General features: G+C 44.6%; 1 protein-coding gene across 1 annotated transcript in view; it reads left to right on the top strand.

Annotated features, from left to right (window-relative positions):
* Window positions 1-12,054, top strand: part of pde11a (phosphodiesterase 11a) — a 394,952-nt gene extending 382,898 nt beyond the window's left edge. Inside the window, exon 20 of the mRNA XM_060828117.1 lies at window positions 11,911-12,054. Within this exon, the coding sequence (XP_060684100.1) occupies window positions 11,911-12,054 (144 nt within the window). The remainder of the gene's footprint in view (window positions 1-11,910) is intronic.
* The last annotated feature ends 1,319 nt before the right edge of the window (window positions 12,055-13,373 follow it).

Here is a 13,373-nt window from a genome sequence, read left to right as displayed (position 1 = left end):
CATCCACTTCTGGTATCAAGGTGAATTGAATTGAATTCACCTTTATTGAAACGTGCACTTGAATGAGTGCAGTAAAACATTTGTAATGTCACCACTTCACTGCCATCTTAGGTACAGGGTATGTGTTATAGACTTGAAAGAATTATAAGGTAAAAATCAGTATATGATAACGAATAAAGAAGTTTTCATTTTTAAAAATACTCAAATTTTCACTAAGTCTGTGCCAGCAGTCAGCCTTCAGACCAATGGGCTGGGCTTTCAAACCTCGATGCCTCAAATCTAGGCCCCAAGGGGCTCACCTCAACACCGATCTGCAACTCACTGCCCTTGTGCCGGCCTGGCCTGGGACTCACTGCCCCCACACTGGCCTGGCCTGGGACTCACTGCCCCCACACTGGGCTGGCCTGGCCTGGGACTCACTGCCCCCACACTGGCCTGGCCTGGGACTCACTGCCCCTCCCCTCCTCCCCCCCCAAGTGGCCTGGCCTGGGACTCACTGCCCTTGTGCCGGCCTGACCTGGGACTCACTGCCCCCACACTGGCCTGGCCTGGGACTCACTGCCCCTCCCCTCCTCCCCCCCCCAAGTGGCCTGGCCTGGGACTCACTGCCCTTGTGCCGGCCTGGCCTGGGACTCACTGTCCCCCCACTATCCTGGCCTGGGACTCACTGTCCCCCCACTATCCTGGCCTGGGACTCACTGCCCTCGTGCCGGCCTGGCCTGGGACTCACTGTCCCCCCACTATCCTGGCCTGGGACTCACTGCCCTCGTGCCGGCCTGGCCTGGGAATCACTACCCCCGCGCCGGCCTGGCCTGGGACTCACTGCCCCCACACTAGCCTGGCCTGGGACTCACTGCCCCCACACTAGCCTGGCCTGGGACTCACTGTCCCCACGCCGGCCTGACCTGGGAATCACTGCCCCCACACTGGCCTGGCCTGGGACTCACTGCCCCCACACTGGCCTGGCCTGGGACTCACTGCCCCCACACTAGCCTGACCTGGGAATCACTGCCCCCACACTGGCCTGGCCTGGGACTCACTGCCCCCGCGCCGGCCTGGCCTGGGACTCACTGTCCCCACGCCGGCCTGACCTGGGAATCACTGCCCCCACACTGGCCTGGCCTGGGACTCACTGCCCCCACACTAGCCTGGCCTGGGAATCACTGCCCCCCCACTATCCTGCCCTGGGAATCACTGCCCCCCCACTATCCTGCCCTGGGAATCACTGCCCCCACACTGGCCTGGCCTGGGACTCACTGCCCCCACACTAGCCTGGCCTGGGACTCACTGCCCCCCCCACTATCCTGCCCTGGGAATCACTGCCCCCACACTGGCCTGGCCTGGGACTCACTGCCCCCACACTAGCCTGGCCTGGGAATCACTGCCCCCCCACTATCCTGCCCTGGGAATCACTGCCCCCCCACTATCCTGCCCTGGGAATCACTGCCCCCACACTGGCCTGGCCTGGGACTCACTGCCCCCACACTAGCCTGGCCTGGGACTCACTGCCCCCACACTGGCCTGGCCTGGGACTCACTGCCCTCACACTGGCCTGATCTGGGACTCACTGTCCCCACACTAGCCTGACCTGAGAATCACTGCCCTCACACCAGCCTGGCCTGGGACTCACTGCCCTCGCGCCAGCCTGGCCTGGGACTCACTGCCCCCACACTAGCCTGGCCTGGGAATCACTGCCCTCACACTGGCCTGGCCTGGGACTCACTGCCCCCACACTGGCCTGGCCTGGGACTCACTGCCCCCGCGCTGGCCTGGCCTGGGACTCACTGCCCTCACGCTGGCCTGGCCTGGGACTCACTGCCCCTGCGCTGGCCTGGCCTGGGACTCACTGCCCCCGCGCTGGCCTGGCCGGGGATTCACTGCCCCCTGTGCTAGCCCGGCCTGGCCTGGGACTTACTGCCACCATGATGGCCTGGCCTGGGCCTCGCCTCTGGGACTCACTGCCCCTGCACTGGCCTGGCCTGGGATCACATCAGGACTCGCTGCCCCCATGCCAACGTGACCTGGGACATGCTTCCAGGACTTACTGCCTCCATGATAGCCCAGCCTGGGACTCATTTGGACTGTAATCAAACCCAGGTCCTTGATGTCGTGAGGCAGGAGAGCTAACAACTTACCCACTCTGCCACCCAATATAGGATTGCTAGATTAGATTCCCTACAGTGTGGGAACAGGCCCTTCAGCCCAACGATTCCACACCAACCCTCCGAACAGTAACCCACCCAGACCTATTTCCCTCTGATTAATGCACCTAACACTTTGGGCAATTTAGCATGGCCAATTCACCTGACCTGCACTTCTTTGGACTGTGGGAGGAAACCAGAGCACCCGGAGGAAACCCACACAGACATATGGAGAATGTGCAAACTCCACACAGACAGTCACCAAGGCTGGAATTGAACCTGGGACACTGGTGCTGTGAGATAGCAGTGCTAACCACTGAGCCACCATGCCACCCCTCCATGACACCCGCATCAATCAATCCCACCGCCCTGTAGCTGAACATTTCAACTCCCCCTCCCACTGTGCCGAGGATACGCAGGTCCTGGGCCTCCTCCACCGCTGCTCCCTCACTATTCGACGCATGGAGGAAGAACGCCTCATTTTCCACCTCGGAACCCTTCAACCCCAGGGCATCAATGTGGATTTCACCAGTTTCCTCATTTCCCCTCCCCCCACCTTACCCCAGTTCCAAACTTCCAGCTCAGCACCGTCCCCATGACCTGTTCTACCTGTCCGTCTTCCTTCCCACCTATCTGCTCCACCCTCCTCTCCAACCTATCACCTTTACCCTCCATTCACCTATTGCACTTCCAGCTACCTTCTCCCCCAGCCCCACCCTGTCCCATTTATCTCTCCACCCCTGAGCCTTCCGGCCTCATTCCTGATAAAGAGCTTCAGCCCGAAACGTCGATTTTCCTGCTCCTCGAATGCTGCCTGACCTGCTGTGCATTTCCAGCACCACTCTAATCTTGACTCAGGTCTCTGATCACCTTCATTTTCTGAAGAGAAACATTATGCCTGTAGCTTGCACTGAGAACTTGATCACAGGTTTTCTGCATTCACACTCATTGCTTGGTATTTAGCTTACCCCCTGCAGTGTTTTCAGAACATCCCTAACTCTATGATCATTTTCCTCCTTTATTGAAGTGTGAATGAAGATAGTGTCTGAGTAGCATCTAATCCTTTATTATGTTGGACTTCTGGAATATTTCAAAGGCAGTCGATTAGACGTATTGAACAAAAGTTGGTAAAATAGTAATTGACAATCTTGATTCTTGTTTTGAGGTTACTGGCCAATATCCACTGCTTCTGCATAATTTAGTGAACAGTGTGCCTCACCAGCTTTTGCTAAACAATTATTAACTGATGACATTAGGTAGACTTTTTCGCTGCACTTTGGATGCTGCCTGAACTGCTGTGCTCTTCCAGCACCACTAATCCAGAATCTGGTTTCCAGCATCTGCAGTCATTGTTTTTACCTTCCTGTTGTATAGCCTTCTTAAATTGTGTCTGGTCTATTTGATCTGATATTCCCACTTGGTTTAGGAATAGTGACCAATAGCACCATTTAGTGGGTTTGGTGATTTGTGCAAATACTCTTTGGCCCTGCATTCTTTTTATCTTAATCTTCTATTACTGAGTGTGTTCCTCTCTTGGAGTTGGAGTTGCAAATTGGTGTTGCATCTGTCTGCAGTTTTCTGAGGTTTACTATTCCAGAAAATAATTTAGAAAAAGTTTCATTAAATTCTGCTGTGGTCTTCTTTGAAAACCCTGTCTACTTGATTGGTCAGCTTTAATCTTGAGCATATTAACCTGCTGATAAGCAAAACTGCTTTAGTCATGCCATGATCTGTCTTTTGCCTTCCAAGCCTGGTCCTTCTGCCTTTTGCAATTTAATTATAGAAGGTTTTACCTTGATCTGTTTTAATCATTTTAACTTATCAGACAAAATATTCATCCATGTACCAATGGCAGTTTAAACTCAGTAAAATGTCCACTTACACCATGAGTTACAACCAGTAGCTAATGTCTGCGTCATTGATCTGTCCTAGGCTGCCAGTACATTTGTTTTAATATTCCTATTCTTGGAGCTGATTAGTGTAAATTTGATTGTCCTGTACTTATATTACAGATTTAGAATGATAGTATTTCTTAAAATGACTGTTTACTCCAGCTGTGGCGTTCGGCTCCCCCTGCTGGCTAAGAATTTCGGTTATGTGTTTTTTTGAAAACGTAAAAATGGCTGTTAAATAAATGGAAACCCGGGGTAGGACCTTGCAAAATGTATTCCATCTTCCAATGAAAAATGCCCAGGCTGATGACACCTCAATTGGCAGTCTTGTGTATTGGTACAAACACTTATAGGGATTAATTGTAGCATACTTCTGGGAATCCTCATCTAACCGCAATTGCAAGTACTTGTGACTCATGTCCACTCTGTGAAGGACAGCCCCACCAACCGCTGCCAGGTTTCTTAAACGTCCTCTCCGCGAGGGATTAGGTATTTATCCAGCCGCGAAAAACAGCTTCAAAATTGGTGCAACTAGTGCTGCCCATTCCGCAAACTGGGCGGGCTTGATGATTCCTTCAGTTTCCAACCTTCTGCTTTCTGTCTCTACTTTTGCCGATAAGGCCAATGGCACTGGACAGGCCTTGCAGAATCGTGGAATTCCTGATCAAAATATAAGGTGGTCTTGGCTCCTTTGATAATCCCTAGACCCGCCTGATAAACTTCCAGGAATTTAAGTAGGACTTCACTCAGGCAGCCATTTTCTAATCAAAGAATATTGAGCCAATCAAAGTGAATTTTTCTGAACTAATTTCACCCCATAAGGCTTGGGTCCAAGTCTTTCACTACAATCATCGGTAACTGAACCAAAAACTTCTCCTAAGAGACCAGAATCGGAGTTGTACCCTTTATCGATAAAGGTTCCCTGGTATAAGTCCTCAGTCTAGCCAAGGTCACACATCCTTAATGGTTTGAGTCCCAAGAATATTTTGTGAAATGCTGGTTCTGCAGTCACCAATACAGCTGCACCGGTATCAACCTCTGTTATAACTGGGTGACTGGTGCTAAGCAATTTAACTGTTCCAAACCAAGTGTAGGTGAGCTATCCAGGGTGTGCACTGTCCTGGATACTAACCTATAAGTTCTTTTACTCAATTCAGGCCTAGTGGGACTCTTCAGTTCTGAGGAAGGGTCATTGGAGCCAAAACGTTAACTTTGATTTCTCTTCACAGATGTTGCCAGACCTACTGAGCTTTTCCAGCAACTTCTGTTTTTGTTGCTAGTGAGACTCTTGATGTCTTGTCTGTATACTTGCAGTGACTACAATGGCTTGCCTACCCAGATCCTGAAGAAAATTTTAACCATTTTCCCGAGGCTTGACTTTGGTTTGGGGTTCTGCTGTGGGCTGACCTAGAGCCCCTCTGTTCAGGATATGTTCTGAGTGAAGTTATGTCTTCACTCAAGTGGTGTTCCCTAAGCTCAGTAAGATAGCAAGGGTGTCCAATTCCATTGGTATACTGTGTAACGTATAAGCTACACCTGCCACATTTTCTAATTACAAAACCAATTGTAGAGCCTGTTTGAAGTCCATTTGGATTTCAGCTAGTAGTTGGTTTCGCATGGTTACATCATTAATCCTACATATCAAGCGGTTAAACCAAAATCACATGCCTCTGCCTCATTAAAAATCCCGGAGTCCATGCGGGGTCAGTCAGTTCCATAGGCAGGCACTGAGGAAGGAGATGTGGCTGTGGTAGCGAGTCTGTTTCAGGACATGGCTAAAGAGCTTCAGGGCAGAGGAGATGACCTGGGGAATGCAGTGAGAGAGGGACTCACTGAGATCCTTATAGAGGGAGGAGGAGAGCTTCTTCAAGGTAGGCATCCTTGCAAGAGGATTCGCAGTAGGTTAAGATCAACTAGGAGAAAGTGAGGACTGCAGATGCTGGAGACCAGAGTTGAAAAATGTGGTGCTGGAAAAACACAGCAGGCCAGGCAGCATCCGAGGAGCAGGAGAAGGGCTTATGCCCGAAATGTTGATTCTCCTGCTCCTCGGATGCTGCCTGGCCTGCTGTGTTTTTCCAGCACCACATTTTTCAACTCTGGTCTCCAGCATCTGCAGTCCTCACTTTCTCCTCATTAAAAGTCCCAACAGAATTCCCTAGTTCTCGAACTGCTGGGTAAAACTGATAGCATGTCAGAATTAGAGGAGGCTTGGGGTCATAATATTCCTTAACTAAATTTGTCAACTCTTGAAACCTTCTGATATCTGGTCCCTCAAGAAACGTTAGGCTCCTAATGACCAAAAAAGCTGCGGTCCACAAGCTGTCAGGAAAATTACTCGTTGCTTTTCATCTGCCCCAATGTCATTTGCCCAGAAAATACAACGTATTCTTTCCACAGACTGGGCCCAGTCTACCATGGCAGGATAGAATATCAAACTTCCCAAATGACAACATAATGCCAGGAATGCTTACCTGAACTCAAAGACAGTTGTCGAAAGCGAATTTCTCAACACCACTGAAATAACTCCATAGAGCTGGTATCCCATCATCAAGTCACCCTTTATCTATACATAATAGTACTTGACACTGGTCCAGTTTCCTCAGCGCCAGCTCTTAGAGTGAAGACAATCTCTGACATTCCTGTTTACATCTGTCAGTCAGGGCTCCCTGATTGGACCAGATTAACAGCCCCAGTCAGGGAACTCCTATTCTGTGAGCTCCACCTCGCTGACCTTGTTACAGTCACTATATAAGTCATTAAGAGGAATTGGAAAATTGCATGAACAGTCTTTCTTCCATTTTTCACAAGTCTTTCAAATGTGGTGAACAAAATCAATGCCAAATTCTAAAAAGGAAAATAAGAAGTTAAAAAAAACTTCCCTGAAAAGCAATGCTTATTAATGATAAGTATTTATGAGCAAATTTTCTTCAGTCTCCAGTAATTTTAAAAATTAAATAATTTGCTGAAAATAACATTTAATACAACTGAAGTGACTGCACAATTTAGAACATTGGACAGTAAAACCTGTAGCATCTACAAATAATTCTTGCACAGCTTTCAAGTAAATCATTTATGTAAGAGATACAACAGCAGTTAAATTCAATGACAATGGAGAAAGATATTGCATTCCCAAGCAGATTTAAAATCAAAGATACTACAGATAGGGAATGAAACTGGACTGCATTGCAGAAGAAATCCAGAGAAGGGCAAGTGATAGTATTTGTTTATTCTGCAGGTCTGGTAGCAGATAGTATTTTAAAATGGCAGAATGTAAGGGGAGAGTTAGTGTCCTTTAATAATACTGTAACAGGTATAAAGTAAATAACTATTAAGTACAATGTAATAAACCTCTTTTGTTTATCAAAACTGAGCACTATTCTGCGGAGAGCTGAGATGACCATCCATCCCCACTTGGTATTAGTAACTAAGACTAAGATAGAGAAAAAGGATTTGTGGCAGTATATATCTACAAGGGCATTCCAGATCATTCTGATGGATATGACCACAACATATAGTAAGGATGTGATTGCACTGGAAGAGGTGCACAGGAGACTCATCAAGATATTTATTGGAATGGGCAGTTTAATGACAAAGAGAGGCTCAGTAAACTCGGGTTGTTGTTTTATTTAGACCAGAGAAAGCTGAGGGCGAACCCTGATCAAGGTGTATATGGTTATAAGGGGCAGGAACAGGTTGGATAGAAAGCAGTTGTTTCTCTTAGTCGAAGAGTCAATAAACAAAGAGGACATAATTTTAGTTTGAAAGACATGAGGATTTTTTTTAACCCAGAGGGTAGTAGGGATCTGGAATGCACTACCTGGAAGGTTAGCTGAGGCGAGTAACTTCACAATCTTTAAAAAGGACTTGGATGAGCATATGGTGTCCTAACAGTCAGCCTATATGCCTAGTGCGAGAAAGTGGGACAATGTAGAGTCAGTGCATTTTTGGTGGCACAGATTTGATGGGATGAAGGACCTCTTCTATACTGTATGATGCTATGGCATGCTGGCAGTGTTGATATATGAACACACACTAGCCTGTAATGTTCATGCAGTTCCAGTATCTGAGATGAGAGTTGCAAGTGTCAGGGTGTTGGGACCATGTCATCACTGTTGTGTTGCTGTTCCTGACTGCACTGATGCTGAAATGCTGGAAGCTCTTTAGTACTGTAAGGTATATATTGAAGAAAGGAAAAGTGGGAGTGAGGGAAGAGGGGGAAGAGAGGAAGGTAGACAGTCCATTTTTGCATGATTTGCTTCTACTTCATCCACATTCATCCACTGCAGGATGATAGGTGAGGGTTGAGCTGCAAAGTGATATTAAGCAATCATTTACACTGTCCTAGATAGTCATGGCAGCACCAAAGGCCAAGAGCTCCATTGTAATTGGTGCAATGATGAAGAGCATTACCTCTTGAAATATGCTTGGAATGGAGTTGTGCAGGGTCTGACAATTCTCCCTGTTACCCTGGTGATATGAGCCACCTTTTCCTGCAAAACAGGCATAAGCCTCAGTGATTGAAATGCACAGAGCTTGAGTGATGTGGTTACCACTGCTGACCAGCTTGAACTCTCTGAAGGCACGGAGAGGTGGATGTGAGACTGGTGGTGTGTGTAATTGAGTTGAGGTACCTAAATAAAAACCAAAGTGCATCAGAGAAGTCAACAATTTGAAATGTTGTGCATAATCTGCTGCTCTCACTGGTAGCAAGCTTGGAGGTGGGAAGGACATTTAATGAGGTGGGGCCGTGACATACTTGAAGTCCTCCGCCTTGCCTCTTCCATCTGAATTAATTTCAGTCTGGAGTGCCCATGGGTGACTCATCTGCCCTGCCATCAGTTAACTGGTCAACTCATGTCCACTTAAAGGCTTCATCCTGCCACCACTGTGATTAACCAAAGAGCAAGCTAGACCTGTCAATGTGCAGGATGAATAACAGGTGAAAAGAAATTTCCTAACTGTTTGACACTATCGCCAAACGGCTCTCCATAAAACTACTGCCCCAAGAGCAGAGGCAGTTACTCCCTGGTCTAGGTGGACATTATGAAGGAAACAGGCCAAATGAGAGCCAGTCCCATGTGTTCCCCCGTCACCCTCTACCTCTACACCCTCACCCTCACCTGGCTAACTGACCCTGGTGACCCCAATGTCATTTATTGTCATTTGAGGGCAGCACCTTGCTGCTTCTTCTGAACACACAGAATTCCATCAGTGAGCAACTTCAAAAATATAAACCTCATTTTGAGTTATAGAAAAATAACTTAATTTGAAGAAAAGTTAAAGAACGACCATCTTCAATTAACTTGCTTGTATTTCATCTTTTCCTTTTTTTGTTATACAGTTCATTTTGCACAGCATCGTGCACTCACTACTTTAGCCCATTCAAACTGTTCTCATGGTACTCACTCACTCTATTATAAATTCACTGTTCTGTACTCTCAGCCTGAGCTGAGCTATCACTGTATCATCGCTTACCTTTCAGAAATAATTGGTGTCAACTCCTGGCGACGCAGTATCTGATTGAAATTTGGTCATTTATCCGTCTATGGTTGACTGACAGTAAGTCTATCCCCTGTGTGAATAGAAAGTTGGATTATGCTCAGTTTAAAAGGGAAGGCGATGCTTCAGCTGAGGATTACAGTGAGGAAGGCTGAAGCTTTCCATTGAGATCTGTTCCTGATATGTTTAAATGAAATGACCCCTTCTAAGTTTACAAATTTGGGTTCTTTCTGCTCACTATTACTCCATAGGACAATTCTCTTATTGCAGGAATCAATTCATGAAGAGTACTCCATCTCTTCTAAAGTTTAATCATTCGAGAAGGAGTCCAAAACTAATTAGATTTCTGCCTTTTGCAGGAGCCTCATTAATACTTTGATTATTAAAAGTTAAACTTTAAAGGGGCCTGAAAATGATCACAGTAACGATGAACAAAATTATTTACTCCTAGATTTATTTTGCATTACATGATCAAATAAAAATGGCTGTAAAATAAGAGAGTGAGAAATACTGTGAATGACTAGCTTGGGAAAGAGGTTAGGCTTGACATATCAACAAATGTGGAATTTGAAGCAATGTTTGAAAGAGCATCTGAAAAAGGAGGGAGAGGCAGGCCAGAATAGATCTGTTGGGGATTCAAGAGATAGCAGTTCTATGATTTATAGAATATCCATTACTTGAGGTGCTTTGGCTGTGACTGGCAAGTTATATTGGATACATGAATTATGGACAGTTTTCTTTTGCATGAATAGTAATAGAATTGAGAGATTCCAATCATACTTCAAGTCAAGATGCAGTAATATATAAAAATCAGCATGCGGTCCAAGGCTTTGCATGAAAAATCATACTCAAAGTGAAAGTTGCTATCCCAAGGACATTCATCATAAAATGTGTAAGCTTTATAAGATTGTGTGAGTTGCAAGTAATTTTAATTGTAATCATGTACAAAGTAATGGTGGATTCTTATCCTTGATTAACCTTTTCTTGATTAACCATCCTTGATTAAAGTTTTCTGGAGGTTTCATTGCATTATTTCCAAATGCATTTGGAAATTAATGTTTATTAATGATCATTCATTATTACACTGTAATTTGTCTACCACTGTGCCTATTGTCTTGTCAGGAATTACTGTGCTGGTTTGCATGTTTTGCAATTTTCTTATTATCCTATGTATGACTGTCCTCTTGTGCAATTTGCACTGTCCATATAGTACGTTGGCCCTAGAGGAACGCTGTCTAGTTTTTACGGTATCAGATGCATATGGTAGAAATGACAAATAAAGCTACTCTTGACTCTTGACATGACCCTTGAGAGAACTGTCACTAACCCTGGTAGAAACAGAACTGCAAAGTGACTTTTTTGGGACTTTGTGCTGAACACTGAAGAGAGCTTCCCTCATGTGGATCTCCTTCATTGGAAAAGTCTCAATGTGCTAGAAACAGAAGTATTTCTGTGGTCAACTGTAATCTTGCTTCCAGTTTTTCAACAAAATGAAAGGCTGCCTGTTAAAGCTGGGAAAATCAAAATATGTGCATTACATCATCTGTAGAGGGAAAGAAGATGCAGTCACCCCCCCAAGGGGCCCATTAGCGACAGTCTTACTTCAGTTGCCAAACACTCTTTACATTTCAAGCAAAGCTCTTCTCTAATACTTAGAGGTTGAGGATTGTTTACATCAATCTTTAGCTCAGTGAACAACATCAGGACTTTCCGGTGTTGTCAGAACAGTATTTTGATATTAGAGCAACTTTAAGAGTAATGTTAATCCAGTTTAATAAGATTGGTATCTCAAGTTGGTTTACTATTTAAATTTGGATTAACCATTTGTAGTGCAAACATTCTTTGGATTAAAGTTCTTAATTCGTAGATTGAATCATTGATATTGTAGAAAGACTGATAACACTGTAAATGAATTCCTATTACATCCGTAGCCGTACTGAGCACATACTGTGATTACGCATGTTTGTAGGACTCCGAGTATAGTGATAGATTATTTTCTATCAGTTAGAATTTGTCTTGTGTCCAGAATCATTTGTCACATTCTTGAATTGGTATAAAAATTTCCTGTACTGCTTAATGCGTAAATGAGTGTTCAACTGGTCTATTGTGTAACAAGGAGACATTATACCATAAGTATGTCACCTGAATGAGTTTGTAAAATATCAAAACTTAAAACTGACTAAATTATTAAAGTTGTTTGAACTTCACATTTTACAAACAATCTACTCACTTGTTTTGCAAATTCAAAATAGAGTAACCAAGACTCCAATGATTGAAGACAGACGATCATAAAAATTGAAAGTTAATTGTGCTAGTTTTCAATGTAGTGTGATTCTTAATAGGAACAATTTATTTTCCTTTTCTTAAAAAATCCCCAGGCTCTGGTGAAAGTCAATCCAAAATTGAAGCCAATGCTACATGGGATTAAAAGGAACAGATGCAAATGGGAGGAGATGCACCGAAAAAGACAAGGGAGTAAAGACAATGTCAGCTGCAGCATATCCACGCACGACATCAGTTAAAACCCCAAGCATCATTTATGAGGATGCAGCTTGACTTGGCCATAATTCAACTGGATCAAAGATTCTTCGGTTGTGATTTGCAAGGGTGATTGGCACTGCTGAAATCCCCACTGAGTTGCTGCAGGATGCCGCATTCCTTTGCTCCCACTTGAAAGAGAAAACAACAAATAAGAAATGCAATGCAACTATCCAGTTGAATGCTTCCATCTAAAAAAAACTGCTCGGAAGCACAGTAAGTTTATTTAGCAATGCCCAGGTAATGTAGCTTCATCCAGTGCTACTAGTTGCTAAGGGTTTGCTGTCTTCTGCAGAAAGAAATGTATGAACATGATAAGTGGGTTTAATGAACCATCTTTTAAACGCCAGGATAGAGGACTTGAGTTTTCTGTGCATCCTTTGTTACTCTGCATCAGCGAAATCTGTTATTCGCCAGATATTGTCTGCTTCTATGTTCTCTTAATGCTGGAATGTTCTTGTGGTATTACTTTCTATTTTTCAGATACTTTTCTGAAAGCAGTTTTCTACTTATTTCTTCTCAATGTGAGGATGCCTTGAAATCAGTTCTCTGTAGTGAAGAAAATGTGAATGATAGATGTAGGGAGGCAAAACCCTTTTATGTGCAATCTTTGGCAGGTGGAGCTGTGGTGGTTAGGAATGATCTATAAGAGAATGTGAGAGCACAGCTTTGCTTTTTAAATCAGTGGTGGTTGAAGTTGTATGTTAAGCATGATGAAGCAAATCTAATCAGAGCTGTACAGTTAGCAGGCATGGGAATTTGTCAGCATGAAACATTCAAACAAAACATTAACGATTCTTGAGCTCTGTGTGACTTTTTTCACAACTGAAGAATCAGAGGGAACACTATCAGGTGTTGAAACTGAACTGGCTGCTTTTGCCAAAAAGTGGCCACGCTTGATTTGAAGAACTCTGCATGCATTTCACACCTGCAAGATGTGGGAAAACATTTGCAAGATTATTAAACCTATTTTTATGAAGGGACTGTCATTGATAATTTGTTTTGGAGTTATGAACACTTTGATTCCACTCTCTCTGCACTATCTATTTGTTGTTGCAAATATGCTTTTGAAGATATTATCTTTTCACCCTTTCCAATAAGATCTGATTACCAGTCAGATTCCTTCTGTGACTACTATAAATCTTTAATTATGTTCCACCAGAATCATGAATTGATCATCAGTGAACAGTTTATACAGTGAGCCTTTGATAGATTCCCAAAGGCTGCTGAGGTGGCTGATTTGGTAACATTTCCCCAAAACCCCACTCTGGGACTTAAGCACAAAAGGCAATGCTAAGACTAT

This window comes from Hemiscyllium ocellatum, chromosome 7, assembly GCF_020745735.1.
Source record: "Hemiscyllium ocellatum isolate sHemOce1 chromosome 7, sHemOce1.pat.X.cur, whole genome shotgun sequence".
NCBI classification, from domain to species: domain Eukaryota; kingdom Metazoa; phylum Chordata; class Chondrichthyes; order Orectolobiformes; family Hemiscylliidae; genus Hemiscyllium; species Hemiscyllium ocellatum.
This window is presented reverse-complemented; position numbering and strand designations above follow the sequence as displayed.